At 44.3% G+C, this 17,174-nt stretch overlaps 1 protein-coding gene across 1 annotated transcript in view; it reads left to right on the top strand.

The window, feature by feature from the left end:
- The window catches only part of C7 (complement C7), a 53,445-nt gene extending 43,995 nt beyond the window's left edge, over positions 1–9,450 (top strand). The window contains exons 17-18 of the mRNA XM_006277876.4: positions 5,277–5,461; positions 8,355–9,450. Of these exons, the coding sequence (XP_006277938.1) occupies positions 5,277–5,461; positions 8,355–8,551 (382 nt within the window). The 3' untranslated portion in view covers positions 8,552–9,450. The remainder of the gene's footprint in view (positions 1–5,276; positions 5,462–8,354) is intronic.
- Positions 9,451–17,174: the final 7,724 nt, after the last annotated feature.

Below are 17,174 nucleotides of genomic sequence, written 5' to 3'. Positions count from 1 at the left end.
GGGGAGGATCACCTCCTTGGACCTGCTTGAGATGCATCTGTGGATGCGTGACAAGGTGTGGTTGACCTTCCTGACCGCATCCCCACACTGTCGGCCCATGTTCATTATGGCATCAATAATGACTCCAAGATCCTTTTCTGCCTCTGCACTGACAAGAAGGGAGTTCCCCAACCTGTAGGTATGCTGCTGGTTCTTCCTCCCCAGGTGCAGCACCTTGCACTTGTCAGTGTTGAAACCCATCCTGTTCTCATCCGCCCACCCTTGTAACCTGTCTAGGTCTGATTGCAGCCTATTCCTCCCTTCTAGCGTGCCCACTTCCCCCCCACATCTTAGTGTCGTCTGCAAATTTGTACAGGGTGCTTTTTACCCCCTTGTCCAAGTCGCTGATGAAGATGTTGAACAGTGCGGGCCTGAGGACCGAGCCCCACTGCTTACATCCCTCCAGGTCAAAAATGACCCATCCACCACCAAGAAGGGCTGGAGGAGCCCCCAGAACTTGAGGTCAAGGGTTCCAGAAAGCAGGGGGAGAATGAGCAGAGTTTAGGCTTCAGCAGCCTAAGGGGTGCGGCCTGCAGGGATCTTTGGGCAGAGAGTGAGCTGTGAGGGAACAAGGACGTAGCAAGGGGAGGTTCAGAAGGCCCAAATACCACCTTGACACTGCAAAACCTGTGGCAGCGGTGGGATAGATAATGCACAATGCTATGTAACACCAGCATAATCAATATAGACTTGGAAGTTGCATGCAGGCAGTCTAGGTTGGCTCACTTGTGTACTTTATTTTCTCCCCATTTTTATACTTCAACAAATTTAGTTAAAAATGACAAGAAAGTAGGTAAACAATTATTTCATTCTCAGGTCTGTCTCTCTCAGAAGATTACAGTGTTTTAGAGAAAGTAAATCACCAATTCTTATGAACAATAAACAAGGTAACCCTGAGGTTTGCTGGGGCTACATCTTACTGCTGTTCAGGGATTAGACCTGGGAAGGGAGTTTGATTCCTCACTCTAGCCCAGTAGTTTGGTTTGCTGCAGAGAGAAGTCTCTCAGCCTCCATTCAGTCCAGCTGATGAGAGGCAGGTGTCATGACAGCTTATACTGGACAAGTCTACCACACTGGATTTATGTAGCCCAGCATTTTGCTTCTAACATAGTATCATGCTTCAGAGCAAAGTGAACAAACCCACAGTGGGCAGATGTGGGACAATCTTGCTTCACAAGGGTCTTGTCTTAATCCATTGTAGTTAGACATGAGCTTAACACAGGGGCAGGCAATATACAGCTCACAGGCCGGATCCAGCCTGCCAGGCCATTCTATTTGGCCCATGGGGCCCCTAAAAATTTTAGGAAATTAATATTTATATGTCCCTAGCTGCCTGGCAATGATGACAGGAGCCAGGGCAGTAGGACCCAGAGGGAGCTGGTGGCAGGACCCAGCAGCTGCAGAGGCAAGGCCCGCCTGGGCCCCACCCCCTGTTCTGCAACCCCCTGCTGGAAGCCTCTGCCTAGCAGAGGCTTCTGGCCTGGGTCCATTCCCACTTCCCTCCGCTGGTGAGGGAAACTCAGATAAGAATTGGGGAAAGGCAGGGGAGGACCAGAGGCGATCACCGGAGTCCTCAGGGTTGGGCAGGGCAGCTGCTGTGGTCCCGGTGCTGCAGCTGGGAACCACATCATGCTGGAGTGGCTGTTGGGGGATAGAGAGGAGTGGCAGCATCCACAGGCAGGGAAGCAAGGAAATGGCTGTGGCAGGTGGGATGGAAAGGGCAGTGAGTGGGCACACGGTGTGCAGCGACAGCTGGGCGGGAGCGTGGGGTCCATACTGGTGCACTGAGGACAGCGCTGGCGGGGCCCAGAGTGGGGCTGCAGGAGCTCAGGGCCTGGGTTGGAAGGGGCTCTATGGAGCTGGGCCAGCTCTCCACTCTCCATTCTGGTGCAACCCAGCCCAGCTCCATAGAGCTTCTGCTGGCCTATGCCCATGCTCCTACCACCCTACTCTGGGCCCCACTGGTGCTGGCCCCGGCACATCAGTGAGGCCTCTTACTCCTGCCCAGTTGTCAGTGTGCTCCATGTACCCACTCGCTCCCACTCACCCCACACCTGCTGCAGCCATTTACTCACTGTTGCTGCCGCTCCCCTCTACCCCCCCACCCCCCGCCTGCTGCTCTGGCATCACACATACGCCTAGCCCCTTTCCGCATACATCCAGTTGACAACCCCTGTATTATACAACCAGCTCTAGGTACACTACACAAATACATGTAAATCAGGACAAAAATATTTTTTGAAATTAAATGAATGAATGTTGTAGTAGATGTTTGCTTTTTAGAATATAATGTGGTAATTTTCTGGTTCTGAGATGGCAAACTCTTGCTGAAAGGAGCACTTCTGGGGGGGCAAAGGGAGGGACTTCCAGTGGTAAAGGTTAGGGGTTAGGGCCTTGCAACCTTCGAGGCCTTGCAGCCCTCAACAGCTTGCCAAAACTTGGTAAGAGGCCCTCCACCCAAAATAATTCCCTGCTCCTGCCATAACACTAAAGCTGCAAGAGTTGGGGCTGTTTTGTCATTGGAGAGTGTCAGAGCTCAGCATGTTCCAGCCACATCTGTCCCTTTTCTAGAGTCTATAGTCAGCCTACCCAATAGCTTTCTATTTGTTCTTCATTGCTGAAACAGGTCAAAAGAAAGAAATCACTGAGTCAATATCTGACCCTTAATCTTTTCAGTTAAAGTTACTTATGTTCATATTTTTAAAATCAGATGTCAGGATTTTTATATTTGCTGGTGGATAATCAATAAAGTAGGTCTTTGATCTATTTTTAAAACTGGTAAGTGGTAGAAGCAATAGAAGTATATAGATTAGGTTTCCTCTGACTTTCTTCTGACTATACTTTCTTCTACAGAAAGTAAATTTATATTTTAAAATGAAGGATTTTCTACATTTCTGCTTACAGAGATAACATTGGATTGACTTAGAGGATGAAAGCTCTCTCACTTGTCTGGCTGCACAGCAGACAACGTTACACCCACAGATCTGTGAATTCCCTCTGTTAACAGTATGAACCTATACAGTATAACCATCTGGCCCTGATCTTGTCTGCAAAGCTGGCATTGGATTCATTAAGGGTCTCAGGCAGAGTATGAGGCATGGACCACACATGAGCTCCCTCACTCCTATATTTCAACTGATGTGATAGATTTCACGTTGTAGGATACTAGACACTTACTATTTTACCCCTTACAAACTAAGAAGGCTTAAGCTTGACTTGCATTTGAATGAAAAAGAACTGAGGAACATTTGGACAATACATAAAACAGAGCTGGAAATGTAGTAATAAGTACTCTGGAGCAGGTAGGGACAATTTGTCCTTGGAAGTGCCAGCATATAGAGAGGACATGACACTGAAAGCATAACCACTTATTCCCATGAAAGGTTCCAGGTTGTCTATATAGTTATAAAACGATGCAGTAGCCAAGAGTGGCTAGTGAATTTGGATGCTAAGCTTGGGACATCTCAAAGGGCCTGATTTAAAGAAAAGAAGTGCTTCCTGAGAATCAAATCATACCTCTTTAAGATATCACAGAATAGGAACTGTAGTCATTATCCTGTCTCTCTGGCCCAGAGACATGGATTATGATGCTCAGTCTGGAAGAAGGCATTTTTTTCCTCTTGGGTTTTTTGTATTGAGAATATCCTCAACAAAAATAGGAACAGTTCAGCTAAATCCAACCCAAAGGGCACATTTACATATGCATACTTACTGCGCAGTAATTCAGTTTACTGCACAGTAACCAAAAATTACTGCGCAGTATGGGTGCACGTCTACACGTGTGCCCATACCGCGCAGTAACTAGGGTAACTTATGCCATCTTGGACGTAAAATTGCATTATGCAGGTAGCAAGTTTATGCCTTAGTAGTTACTGCAGAAACACACGTGTAGATGCGTTACTGCACAGTAACACTGTGTTTGGGCTGACTTGGGGCTAACTTTACGCCCAGCTCGGCCCATACACAGCGTTACTGCACTGTAATGCCTGCACGTGTATATGCCGGCCTAAAAGCCACTTACTACACAATAAATGCATGTGTAGACACATCCAAAGAGTCCTTACTAAGCTTCCATCTTTCTAGCAGCAACTCTCAGTAGCAGTCCTCTTCTAAACCATCTGCCTGAGAATGCCTATAGTAAAGTAACCTAGTTACTTCCTATAACCTGCTCCTCTTCCAAGTGCCTTCAGTCTGTAGAAATCACCTGACTCTTCCCATTCAGATGCAATGGTCACTTCTTCCAGAAGCAAACACCTGTTCTGAAACAAGCTCTGCTTTAGACCAGGGCTGGGTAGCCTTTACAGAAGCAGATCACCCTATCATAGGCAGCTAGAATCAGTCTGGAAAATCTTGGTCAATATTCTTCTTACTTCCTGTAAGAAGGTGGCTTTAAGAGCTTTTGCTATACACCCTGAAAACAGAGCTACTTCAGAAAAATAAGGGAAAGACTGCCCTACCACCAACATAGAACATGAAACCTATGTTCTGTTACCTACAGAGAATTGTTTCTACATCGAGTCATTTTAAATCTGTTCATAAGTTATAATTTATAAAATCAGCTCTTTCACAAGATGGATTTCAAATTATTTTTTTGTTTCTTAGCACAGCAGCTTCTACTTTTTTATAAGTAGAACAGAAATTCTAAGGTAAGGGCCTTGGATGAAGTCAGCAAATGTTGTCTACATTTGTATCTCTACAAAGTTCTTCTGCTTCTGCACTAACACTTTTGGTTGAAGGCTGAGGCTCTCAAAGAAGAACAGACTAGATCTTATAGATATTTTTAAGCATTGTTGAGGTTTAAACAATTTTAATGAATAAAGACTATATCTTGCTGTCAGGGAAGTGAATGGCAAAACCTCCAATTACTTGAGTGGAACAAGCTAAGGTCCCAGGCACAACATGCCCGTGATGGAGAGCTTTTTCTGATCTCACTTCCAATCCAAAGTCCATCCTGATGGTTGGGCTAGTATGTTTAAGGCGTGCTAGTGTCTGTAGCTAATAGCACATAAGGGGGTGATATGAGCAAGTTAAATGTCTATGCCTGTAGTGAAAGACCACTTTACCCCACACCCCTAGCCATAATTCTAGAGGTTATTTCATTACAGTCCCTGGGGATACACCATTTCTCTGTGAGAGCAGAAATGGATATGATAGATAGATCCCCCTCCCCTCCCCCCCATTAAGTGACATCAGTATAAAAATGTGTACAAACAGTGTGCATTTTCTTTTATTTTCAGTTCTTCCCTCGATGTCTGTGCTATAGATCCCAGAAGCCAGAGAAATGTGGCTTTAACTGTTTGTAAGATGCATGCCCTTCAGTGTATGGGCAGAAAATACTCTCTGACCAGGGATGAAAACTGCAGAATGCCTGCAGCAACTGAAAAATCTTGTGGTTCCTGTCATTTATGGGAAACTTGTGATGGTAAGAGATTCCTCATTGTTATTACAGATGAATTTTTGAAGACCTGCCTGTTGAACAAAACAAAACCATTATCTACTTGTCCTTGGCTCTGTCTCATCACTTGTTGTGCCTTCATTTACCATCTGTAAAACAGATATAATTCTGACATACTAGAGTTCTAAGGAACATGCAAGACTGAATCAGACTCCAGGTCTACACAGTTCTGTCTCTTACAGTGGCCTGATTCTTTATTGCTGGAGAAAACCCTGTAGAAAACCCTTTATGGAATAACTTACAAGGAAAGTTTCTTCTGAACTATAATTACTTAGAAGTTGGATAATCCCTTTTGAAACTTTGGACTTGAAACCCTGGCCTTAGTGAAATCAATGGGGAAATTCCCTTTGACTTCAGTACAAGGATTTCAGCCTGCTTGTCACAGGCGACTGGTAGGGGGCATCGGGGGGCACGTGCCCCCCTGAAATTGGCCCCCGACTCGGCACTGCTCAGGACAAGGCAGATTTTTTGTTGCACGGGCCAGCGGCATGTTGGGGGAGGAAAGGGGGGCACGAAGCTGCGGCACAGAAGTATAGGAGTGGACGTGGGGCTTTTGGCCTGCCCCGGCCCCGCCCACAAATCGTGCCCCTCCCATACTCAGGAGGCACCAGTCACCCCTGCTGCTTGTTCTATTTTTAAATCTTCTGCCTTGCTAACTGTGGATGTCTTCACATTCCATGTCATTGTCTAGTTCTGTTCTTAATCTTGCTGAGTGTTTCATAGTTTCATAGTAGCTAGGGTCAGGAGGGACCTGAACAGATCATCTAGCCTGACCCCCTGCCACAGGCAGGAATGAATGCTGGCTTCGCAAGACCCCAGACAGGTGATCGTCCGACCTCCTCTTGAATTTGCCCAAGGTAGGGGCGAGGACCACCTCCCTGGGAAGTTGGTTCCAGATTTTGGCCACCCTAACTGTAAAATATTGCCTTCTGATCTCCAACCTAAACCTATTCTCCATCAGCTTATGACCATTGTTCCTCGTCACCCCAGGTGGTGCTGGGGAGAAAAGAGCTCTGCCTATTTGCTGTTGATCCCCCCTGATAAGCTTGTAGGCAGCCACCAGGTCTCCCCTCAGCCTCCTTTTGCTGAAGCTGAACAGGTTCAGGTCCCTCAGTCTCTCCTCGTAGGGCCTGTCCTGCTACCCTCTAACCAAGCGGGTGGCCCTCTTCTGAACCCTCTCCAGGCTGGCCGCATCCCTTTTGAAGTGCGGCGCCCAGTACTGGATGCAGTACTCCAACTGCGGCCTGACCAAAGTCACATAGAGGGGGAGTATCACCTCTCTGGACCGGCTTGAGATGCACCTTTGGATGCATGACAAGGTATGGCTGGCCTTGCTGGCTGCGTTCTGGCATTGGCAGCTCATGTTCATCTTGGAGTCAATAATGACTCCGAGATCCCTTTCCGCCTCTGTGCTTTCAAGAAGGGAACTCCCCAGCCTGTATGTAGGCTGTGGATTCCTTCTCCCAAGGTGCAGCACCCTGCATTTGTCTACATTGAACCACATCCTATTCTCGTCTGCCCACTTTTGTAGTCTGTCTAAATCTAGTTGCAGCCTCTCTCTCCCTTCAAGTGTGTCTGCCTTGCCCCACATCTTAGTGATATCTGAGGATAATTATTCACTGGGTAGAAAAAGTGTTTCCTTTTAGTGGTTTAAAATCTGCTGCCTTTCAGGTTCATTGAATGTCCTTCCTTCTTGCATTATGAGAATGGGCAAATGAAAACACTCTTACTCATCCCTGCCATTAAAAATTCAGTCACAACATTGGTTGATCCATCTCCAAATGGAAATTATTCCATGTCTTTAATTATTCTGGTTAATGGCCTCTGAGTCTACCCTGTCTTTTGCCTGACTTCAGAATAACAGTTAACTACCTCTTTCTGAATCTCTTCTATTTCTGAATCATCCCATTTTACTGAGAGTGAAACCAAAACTCAACACAGTATTCCAGGAAAAGGATTAATATAAATAAGCATTTGTAAGGTGCCCCTGCTCTGAGGCACAACATAGGAGATAGTTTTTAGTACATACTTAAAATAACAGTATGTTTAGATAGGGTTTTCTCTCTTTTGTCTAATGGGAACAAGCAGTTATTCCCATCAGAAATTGCTTAGAAAAAAGTAGTCAACAAAATAGAGTTAAAATAGGGAAAGAGAGAAATCAGACAACAAGTAGTAGAGTAGCAATATATGGCTAAAGATTCATTAAGGACAAAAATAAGGACAGATTAAACATAAAAAGATGAAAATTAAATAAGATATAGGAAAGAAATCTCATGTGTCAGCTCATGCCTTGTATGGCAACTCAGCTATGAACAGCTTGGCACATGTATAAAGCAGAAGATAGGGCACCTTAAAAACAGACTGGTTCCAAGAGGCATGAGCTTTTGGAGGCAACAACTTACCTCATCAGATGCTATGTCAAGGACCATTTATAGCATCAAATGAAGTAGATTGTTGCCTACAAAATCTCATGCTTGTCTGAACGAGTTAGTCTCTAGGGTCCGTTTTTTCCCTACCTTCTCTTGCAATTTTCAAACAATAGATGTAAACATAGAGAAAAGAGCTATACTCTGAGGCATCCACAGCAAGCTGTCAGAAAAAAAGCCACCAACCTCTCAGCCTAGCAGCAGCTCCAATACATGCTTAGGATTTCCTTTGCATAGCAGTGCAATTTGATTGCATTTGTAGTTTTCTCATTGAACCTGTGTATTGATCAACTTTACTTCTAACCAGAAGCGGGAGCATCTACAACTTGCTCAGTTATTTGCACAGTTTTGATAGATGCTTCTTAGTCTGTTTTTCTGTCAGAGGGTTAGGTACTGTTTTACATGCATTTTTGTTTTTTTGTTTTGTTTTTTAGAGCAAACCAACAGATGCATCTGTCGTGAAGATGGGCAATGTGAGGAGGGAGGAATGAGCATTTGCATTGAAGGGAGTGAGAATGTCACTAATCAGACGATAACTGAATGTGAGGCTGGGCTCCTCAAGTGCCAGGGGGAGGATGTCACTATTGTCAGCATAAGACCCTGTGAGGCACAGAGTGAAGAAGATATTTAATGGTTCATTTAGCTTATTGCCACAGGACATGGCAAAACATGTCAACAGTTGGACAGTTCCTACAGTCTGTCATGCTTAAAACTGCCTTTGAGTTTGTTTATTCCTTTCTGTGTACATAGGCAGACAAGGGTCTTTGGGTAAATGTGATAACTTTTATTAGACCAACTAAATAGTTGGAAAAATTGTTCTTTGCAAGCTTTCGGGCACACACTTAACTCACCAGATGGAAGCTTTGACATGAAGCCCATTGAAATCAATAGGAGCCTGCCCATCAGCTTCAAAGGACTTTGAATCAGGGGCTCAGGTACTCAGAATGAGCATTTCCAATGAAGCTCACATAAGGACTACAGGTCTGTGCCTATTGCTTGTGAAGGGCAAGTGTGCTTTACTTTTCCCTCAGGATTAAATCATCCCTGATTAAGCATCTAAAGCATGTAAATTAATTTGGAGAAAAAAAATCTTACACAGATGTGCAAACCTATATTGATCAAACTGGCTGGTAGAGCGTAAGGCAAAGAACACCCTATTAATGCAATAAGATCTATGATTAGTCTCTTTTTACTGAGTACATTTATTCCCAGCCTGCCTTATTCAATTAAGCAAACAACATACACAGAACTGTACCTGTCACTGAGCCTGAAGCTTCTAAAGGTCAAGCCAGTGTGCATTACTAATGAAGGCAACTTTAAATAATGGAAAGGATTGCTATGCTGCTCCTTCTTGTACACAAATCTGCTTCAGTCAAATGCAGCCTTATTTTATATTATGCTGACTTTCATCAACCGCTGGGTTTTTGAACAGAGGTGCCTACAGTGCATTGTCTATATTTGTTATGTATTTACAAAAAGTCAAGTTTACATATGGCAAAAATGTATAATAAAATATTTTCTCAAAGGAAACATTTGTCAAAGTGGGGCTGCTTATGGAACATGTCTTCTAATGGAAATGAAGAAAAATTTACATGTAGGCTAGTCTAATGATCCTTCAGGCCATGAATGCCATTAGTGTAAGGCTGCAAAATGTTGTACTTGAAAAATATAGACCAACAAGGATTTGCCTAAACTTTCATGCGTCCTTTGTAACAGCACTGCATTAGAACACAAATTGCAATAGCACCGCTGTGCTACAGCCTGCTACAGTCAGTTTATGCAGTCAGTTATATTACAAAACATGATCGGTTTGGGTTTAAATCAACCCCTTTGCTCTCAGCAGCCTCAAGTTTTTGAAAATTGCTTCCAGATATAGGGTTTGATTCTGATACCATAGAAACCAATGGAAAAGCTGCCACTGAACTGAGTGGTAGAGGGTCACCCCTCTGGACTGCACTTCTCTCTAACAAAAACCAAACAAAGCCCAGTGCAGGTCCACTCTACTGCTTTTAAACTGAGTTTAAGAGCACAGATTTTTTTCTCTTGAGAGTTAATTTGGCAGAATCTGTCTTCTTGTTTTATTGTGCAATGTACTTTGGAATGGCCTGCCAGCCTTATATATGAATCCAAGGGTTGGAGTTTTGGCTTTCATGTTTTCCATAAAGTAGGACATCACTAATTTTTCTTTATGTTAGATATTGTATTTATCAAGTTAGCCACCAGGGGAGCTTTCTCCACAGGAGGGTGGGTAAAATGATAAATCAAGAAAATTTACCTTTCACTGCATGAAGGGAGAAAGCTGTATCAGTGCAGAATTAATGTGATGGAACGTGTCCCTAGATTTCTCTAGACAACATTCCTTAGGTTGTAACAGTGTCTATGCGTCAATAGACATTCAGTACATTACACAAGTGCAAGCTATCAGCAAAGGCTTGTATTAATCAACTGAGGCTAAAATTGATACTAGAAAATGTGATGACAAAGGTAGCTTTCCATTCACATATGTGTTCTATTATTATTACAAATGATGTCAGCAGATGTAACACAATATTCAGTAGTGTCTTTCATCCAAGATATCACAGTAATTGCCCATATTCATCAATTTTAAGCTTCAAGGTCTGAATCAAAACCCTCAGCTTTTACAAAACCCAGAGGGTGTATAAGTCTGAAATTCAGTTCACATCTGTGCCCTGATTTCACAGCTAGCTCTTAATCTCTGCAATGAACTGACCTAAGTCTCCAGATCACAAAAGCTATGAAGTATTCAAGAGACAAAATTGGTAGTTTAGGCTGATTTTCATTTGCAAGATCTGAGTGAGGTGTGAAAGGCATATACAAGGGTCACTCTTTGCTGCCACCACTAAAATATAGCAGTCTGTCTGATGGAACATGACAGCTGTTTAATAGCTCACAGGATTGCTGAACATAGCCTAGGGCAGGAAATTAAGAATTTAATTTCAACAGAAATTGCACAGGGGAACTCAGGTTTGCTGAAGTTCCTGAGTAAGAATTGGTCCATCACCAGTAGTGGTACCTAGCGTCCTTTTTTAACATATCTTTGCACAGCTCTTTATACAATAGGATCCCAATCTGGGTGGATACATCCCCTGAAGGTCACCAGTCAAAGTAAATGACATGGTTCATGCAATGAAGAATGAACTGAGTACATGGTTTTTTCATTTCTGGATAGCTAGGAATACGAATGCATGAGCTGAGGACAAGGACATTCATCTTTCAAACAGCTAAGAAATGAAATGTCGTACAGAGTGACTTGTTCTTTGTGGGTACTTTCCCCCATAACTTTTTTCACTCAATATCAAAAGAACATGCTAAGCAGGTTACAAAAAGAGTCACCATACAAAATTGCATGACTTTGAGTCAATCATATTTGTACATTTATTTATATGGAAAAAAATTTCACATCAGGCCACTGTTTGCAGACACCCATTCTGCATGTGTGATTATGGATTTTCTTCTATAGAAAGAGAGATACCTACAATGTTATAAACACAGGGCACGTCTACATGAGATACTACAATGACATAGCATTGGTGGGCACTAACCATGACACCGTAGTGCGCAGTAGGGTAAAAAATGACCTGTGTGCCACTGGGACTGCTTTAGCAAGTACTAAATGACTGCACAGCACTAACTGCACAGTCAGGGGCATATGTAGATACACCTACACAGGTTAGGGTTTGGCAAGTAATAAAAATCAATTTGCTCAGATTTTAAAATAAATATGCTTTGACTATTCCTATTATTGACTATTCTATTCCTATATTACTATTCCCATGTATAATAGAGAACCAGGGTACTGAGATTAATGATTTGCAGAGGACTACAAAGCAGTCTGTGGCACAGTGGGGAACTGAATTCATTTCTTTTGACTACCAATGCCCCCTGCCTTAAATGCAAGATCGCCTTGTCACTTGTGCTTGTGGAAACAGTGAATTTAAAATTAATGTAAGAGAATATTTATGGATATGAGTTTTCAACTCATAAATACAAATATTTACACTGGAAACTGGATTCAGAGACTGAAACATATAGTTTATGTCTCCCATGCAGCTCATCAACACAACTTGATTTTGAGAACAATCATAAATCACTCCCAAGTCTCAAGCAGAAGAAAAATGTAAGGCAGGTTATTTGCTCCATTGTAATGAATTTGGAAACCTACTAAAACCTTTCCCTTTCAAGTGTTTCTGCACAGTTTTAATCCCAGTTTACAAATCTGCAGTTTTAGCCTTTTTCTTCAGGCATTTTGTGTGAGGTGAAGGTGACAAAAATTTATTGCATGGACTAAAAACTGTCTCTTTACCTTGCTGGAGGCAGAAGAAAATCTTGGGGAAATTTGCTGACAAACAGCACAAAAAATAATAGAAATACAGTGATCTATGCCTTAAAAAAGAGGCAAGGATTTATTTGGGTGATATATTTTATTGGATCAACTGAATCATTGGACTAGAGTTAGACAAGCCTTTGAATGCAAGACCTTCTTCAGGTCTGAGAAAAGCAATAGTAAAAGAAGATAGCCTACAAAAGTGTGCACACTTACTTGCTCTCTCTCTCCCGCCCCCTATATCAGTGGTACCCAACCTTTTTTTGCCATGACCTGCTGCTGGGAGAAAAGGGTGGCGGTGGCCTGGGGGCAGGGGAGCTCCCGGCATGCGGTGTGGCTCGTTGTTTGTGTGCAGCACTGCCGGCATTGCCCCCGCGACACTCATTTAGGTCACAACCCAAGGTTGGGAACTGCTGCCCTATATATCTATAGATATATATATACACATACATATATACATACACACACTTAAAACCAAGACAAGGTTATTTCCCCATTTAACATGGAGGGGGGAGGTCCTCATCTTGAATTTGAGTACTGGGGGAGGGGGGGGGGAGAGCAGCTGTCTTCTGCAGCTCTGACTTCAGCCCTGACCCGGGAAGTGGGGGGAGGTGGAAGGGAAGCAGATAGTGGTGGAAGGGACATGTGGCAGGGGGACAGGCAGTACAAGGGGGCCAGGCTGGGGAAGGCAGACGCTAGAGAGAGGCAGGTGGTGGGAGGAGAGGTGGCAGGGGGCAAGGTATGGGGAGACTGAGGCAAGGATCAGGCCACTTGATGCCTCCATTCTCTGTCCCCTACCACATCTCTTCCCCCTCATTGCTGCTTTCCCCACTGCAGTGGTGGGAGGGATGAATTTAAGATGACCTTCCAATAATTAGATTCTATACAAAGAAAATTATAACAGATGTATATGTAGCAGACTTGCCTTTTGGAGCTTGGGTTGAGTCCCAGGCTTGGAATCTTACAGTTCCCACACAGCACACCTGCCAGCTAACAATCCCCTTCAATTGGAGAAGGGGAGTATATATATCCAAGTTACCTGGGCTACATATATATTTTCCACATATAGAATCTAATTATAGGGAGCTTTTCTTAAATTCACCTGAAACCCTGAGGAAAGCCTAGAGGCCATGAGATTTTTAAAATATCAGATCAGCTGAGATCAGTAGGAAGTGAGTAAGTAGAGGTCAACGGGGCATGCAGCTCCTCCGAATCAATGCAATTTACAGATAAATAAAAGAAGTTCTAGTTCACTGGAGATTTTTTCCAGGGATTGAATTGCTCCAGTCAGTTTGTTCATCCCCAAAGAATGCATATCTGCTGACTACACTTCAACAAAAGAAACTCATATACATTTGTACATCTCTACACTTTATAGATAGTAGAGTTGGAGGGTTTTTGAGATAGTCCAAGGAAAGTGAGTAAAGCAAGGGTTTTTATATCATCAAAAAAACCTTCAAAAGCCCCTCTTGTATTCTGTAAATAAAATATGAAGATTATGAGAAACTGCTAAGACACCAGGAAGCTGGGATTCTTGTGGGAAGTAAAATTTAGCTTAGAAAAAAGCAAAGTAAACACCTTAAGCCATATATTTTTGCATACAATACAGCTCAAATATAATACACACCTTGTTTTTGAAAGGCAGAAGGAAGAAGAAAAGATTTCCTACTGTGGGCCTAGCTCAATATTACCAGCAGTTGGCAAGAGGCTGATATATGTATTTGCTGCTGGCTTAATCTTAGCTGCAACCAGCTGCAACCCAGCAGAGATTTGACAGATGGGTCACTCTCACCATGACCCGTCCTTATCAAGGGGAAAGAAGAAGACTGGAAACACCCTGGTTGGATGCCCAAAGTCAAAACAAGAATTGTGCCAACCAAAAGAAGGAATTTGGCTTAGGAGAAAAGGGAAATGATCAATAGCAAAACTAACCCCTACCTAAGAATAAAAAGGTACCCCCTGCTGGAAAATTCCAGTTACAGATAATCATATATGGCAAGCAGAAATAGGCTTATTAATATGCATTGTAGGGAAGAGCTTATGCTAAAGTATTAATGACAATGCAGTAACTATAAGTTATATAAGGACAGGAATTGAAACCCCTCCTTGGAACACTCCTGAAGAAAGCCTGAAGAGATTCTGTCACTGATCCAAGATCTTGTCTTGACTTCAGACATAGGAACCAGGAGCCCGGGACAAGACTCCACAGCCTGATCAACCAGTGAAGTTGTGTTTGCAACAGTACAGGGTGGTGATCATCTGCTTTGACTAACTACAAAACTTAAATTTTTAACTGCTAATACTGCTTCAATTTTAATTAGAATTGTATCTGTTAGGGTTCAATAAACCCTTGCTTTTAGTTTATTAGTTTAGGACAACCATGGCTTAGTCTCCTTGCCTGGTATAAGACCCATTATAGTGTCATAGGGACTCAACAGGACAGAGCCTAATCTTCAGCTGACTCACCTGCCTTTTCTGCTTAACTAAACTCATGCCCTAGCTGCTGTTGAAGACTGGTCTCCATGGGTAGATCTATGGTTTTGAAAAGAATCTAATGCTCTCCAAGACTGGGAAATAGGGGAAGAGAAACCGGTTACCAGACAGCAAAATTGCTCTATGAAAAGTTAGCTTGATTAGTGGAACATCAAGACAATTAAAAAGGAGAGACAATAGTTAATACCTCTGGAGCAAAGAACAAGAAGCCATTAAGTCAACTGACTCCTTCAGCTGCCGAAATAGTAGTGCCACTTGTCCTGCACCATGGAGCAGGACTCAGAGTAGGTTGCTCCTATCCTGGGCATAGAATCAGCTTCTCTGCTTAATACATGTGTCTCAATCTGGGGCAGGGGGAACTGATTTTTTGGGGAAAGGCACTTATTGTATGTAAAGATACAGTGTATGTTAATGGCCTCTTAGCTTGCAAGTTCATTTGAAGACAGAAATGTGAGAGTCATCAACACAGCTCAACAAAAACTCCTGCCTGTGTAGAACAGCCATTACAAAGAGAAAGAGGATACTGTTTTACAGTCTACTGCTAGAAAAACTGTCCGAGTTGAATATGTTGAGAAATGGTGCCCTTGCTTGGAGCAATGCGCGCCACTGGTTGCCTTATAGTAAAAAAATTAAAATAAAATATGATAAGTATGCAGACCCTTGGAGCAAAAGTGGGAAGAATGGTGCTGAGATTTACATATGACAGAAGATGACATGTTGCAAACTAAGGTGTGATTCTCTCACTCCAGAACCTGAGTTGCCATCTCTTAGTAGCAATCATGATTTACCTTAGCATTTGTGCCTTATGTGCAGACCCTGCAATCCCATTTCCTCCAGAACACTGACAGTGGTAATCACAAATCTAGCTGCCGTCTTGAAACAGAAAATTTATTTAGAGCAAAAGTCTTTCAGAGAAAACAATAAAATAGACAATACACACATCTAGCATTGCCCTAGGGCCTACTATTCTCCTGGTCTGAATGAGTTTCTTAAGTCTCTCTCTTTCACTGTCAATCTCCTCGCTTTAGGAAGCTTCTGTTAAAAATAAGTTCTTCTTCTTGAAGGTTCTTCTTGAAGAAGACTTGTAGTCTCCCTTTAATCTCTGAGGGTGTTTATTATACATGTGCTCCGGGACGTGAAAGGAGGGAGGGTGCTCTAAAGCACCTGGAGTGTTTCATGTATTAGTATCCCCTTGCTGACAAATGGCAGTGGGAGCACTTTAACTAAAGCTTGTTGAATGAGCTTTAGAAAAAGCACCCCCACCACCATTTTTCAGCACAAGGACACTAACGCATGAGACACTGGAGTCTGCTGGAGTGTGGTAATTCCCTTGCCTGCAGGGAAGCTGTGTTGGGGGGTGGGGGGTTGAACTGGCTAGAGAGGGGTTTAATTCCCCCTTCCTTTGCCACCGGCGGGGACCTGAGCCAGGTCTGCCTGCAGTCCCCCATCGCTGCTGCAGCAGGGGGGCACCATGGCCCCTGAGGCAGAGAGGGGCAGGGAGCAGAGTTAGTTTCCCCTCTAGCCGACTGGCAACTGGGTGGTTCCCTGCCCAGAATAGGCCCCCGGCTGTCCCCTCCACCGGAGGCTCAAGGGAGAAGGAATAACCCCATCTGTACCCCCAAACCAGGGGCCCTGCATGGCTGTGCCCCCTCCCCACCACTGGAGCGGGAGGGAGCAGAGCCCTTCTGGGGGGGTGGCAGCCCCTGTCACACTATGGGGGAGAACAAGCTACTTCCCAGCGAGGGGCTGAGCTGTGGGCTCAGGCTGCATGCAGCAGTGCCGGGGTGTGGAGCAGGCTAGAGCCCTGCAAGCCCCTACAGCACCACAGTGCTCCACAAGCAGGTCTGCTGGCCCCACAGCAAGCCCCGCTGGGAAGCCGTGACAGGCTTCTGCCCATCGGTCACTCACCTCTCACTGCTCCAGCTGCCAGGAGAGGATGGGGTTGGCCCCTGCCCCTGCCGCTCGTTCTTTGCTCAGACAAGCCACTGAGGGAGCGTATTCAGCTGCTGGCCCTGAGACTTGAGCTCCTAAAGGGGTTACATTGCAGCCCCAGGGCTCCTAGCCAGTGGATGCCCTGCCTCTGTTATTTCCACCCCAAATTTCAGCTGCGGCCGGGCTGGGCAGACCCTCACTGCAATGCTAGTGGCCAGCGGCTGAATAAGCCCCCTCTTGCCAGGAGGGAGCCGGCTCCGAGCACACAGCAGTGGCTGACATGCTGGGCAGACCCTGCTGTGGTGCGAGTGGCTGAATAAGCCCCTTCCTGCTAGGAGGGTCTTGCCCCAAGCACAGAGGTTGCTCGCACTGTAGTGCGGTTGACCCAACCCAGCCATTGCCGCCGCTCTGTGCTCCAGCTTGGCAAAAAGCACAAAGCTGCGGCCAGGCTGGGCTGGAGCCAGCAGCTGAATAAAGCCCCTTC

The sequence above is a fragment of the Alligator mississippiensis genome, chromosome 3 (genome assembly GCF_030867095.1).
Source record: "Alligator mississippiensis isolate rAllMis1 chromosome 3, rAllMis1, whole genome shotgun sequence".
Classification (NCBI taxonomy): domain Eukaryota; kingdom Metazoa; phylum Chordata; order Crocodylia; family Alligatoridae; genus Alligator; species Alligator mississippiensis.
This window is presented reverse-complemented; position numbering and strand designations above follow the sequence as displayed.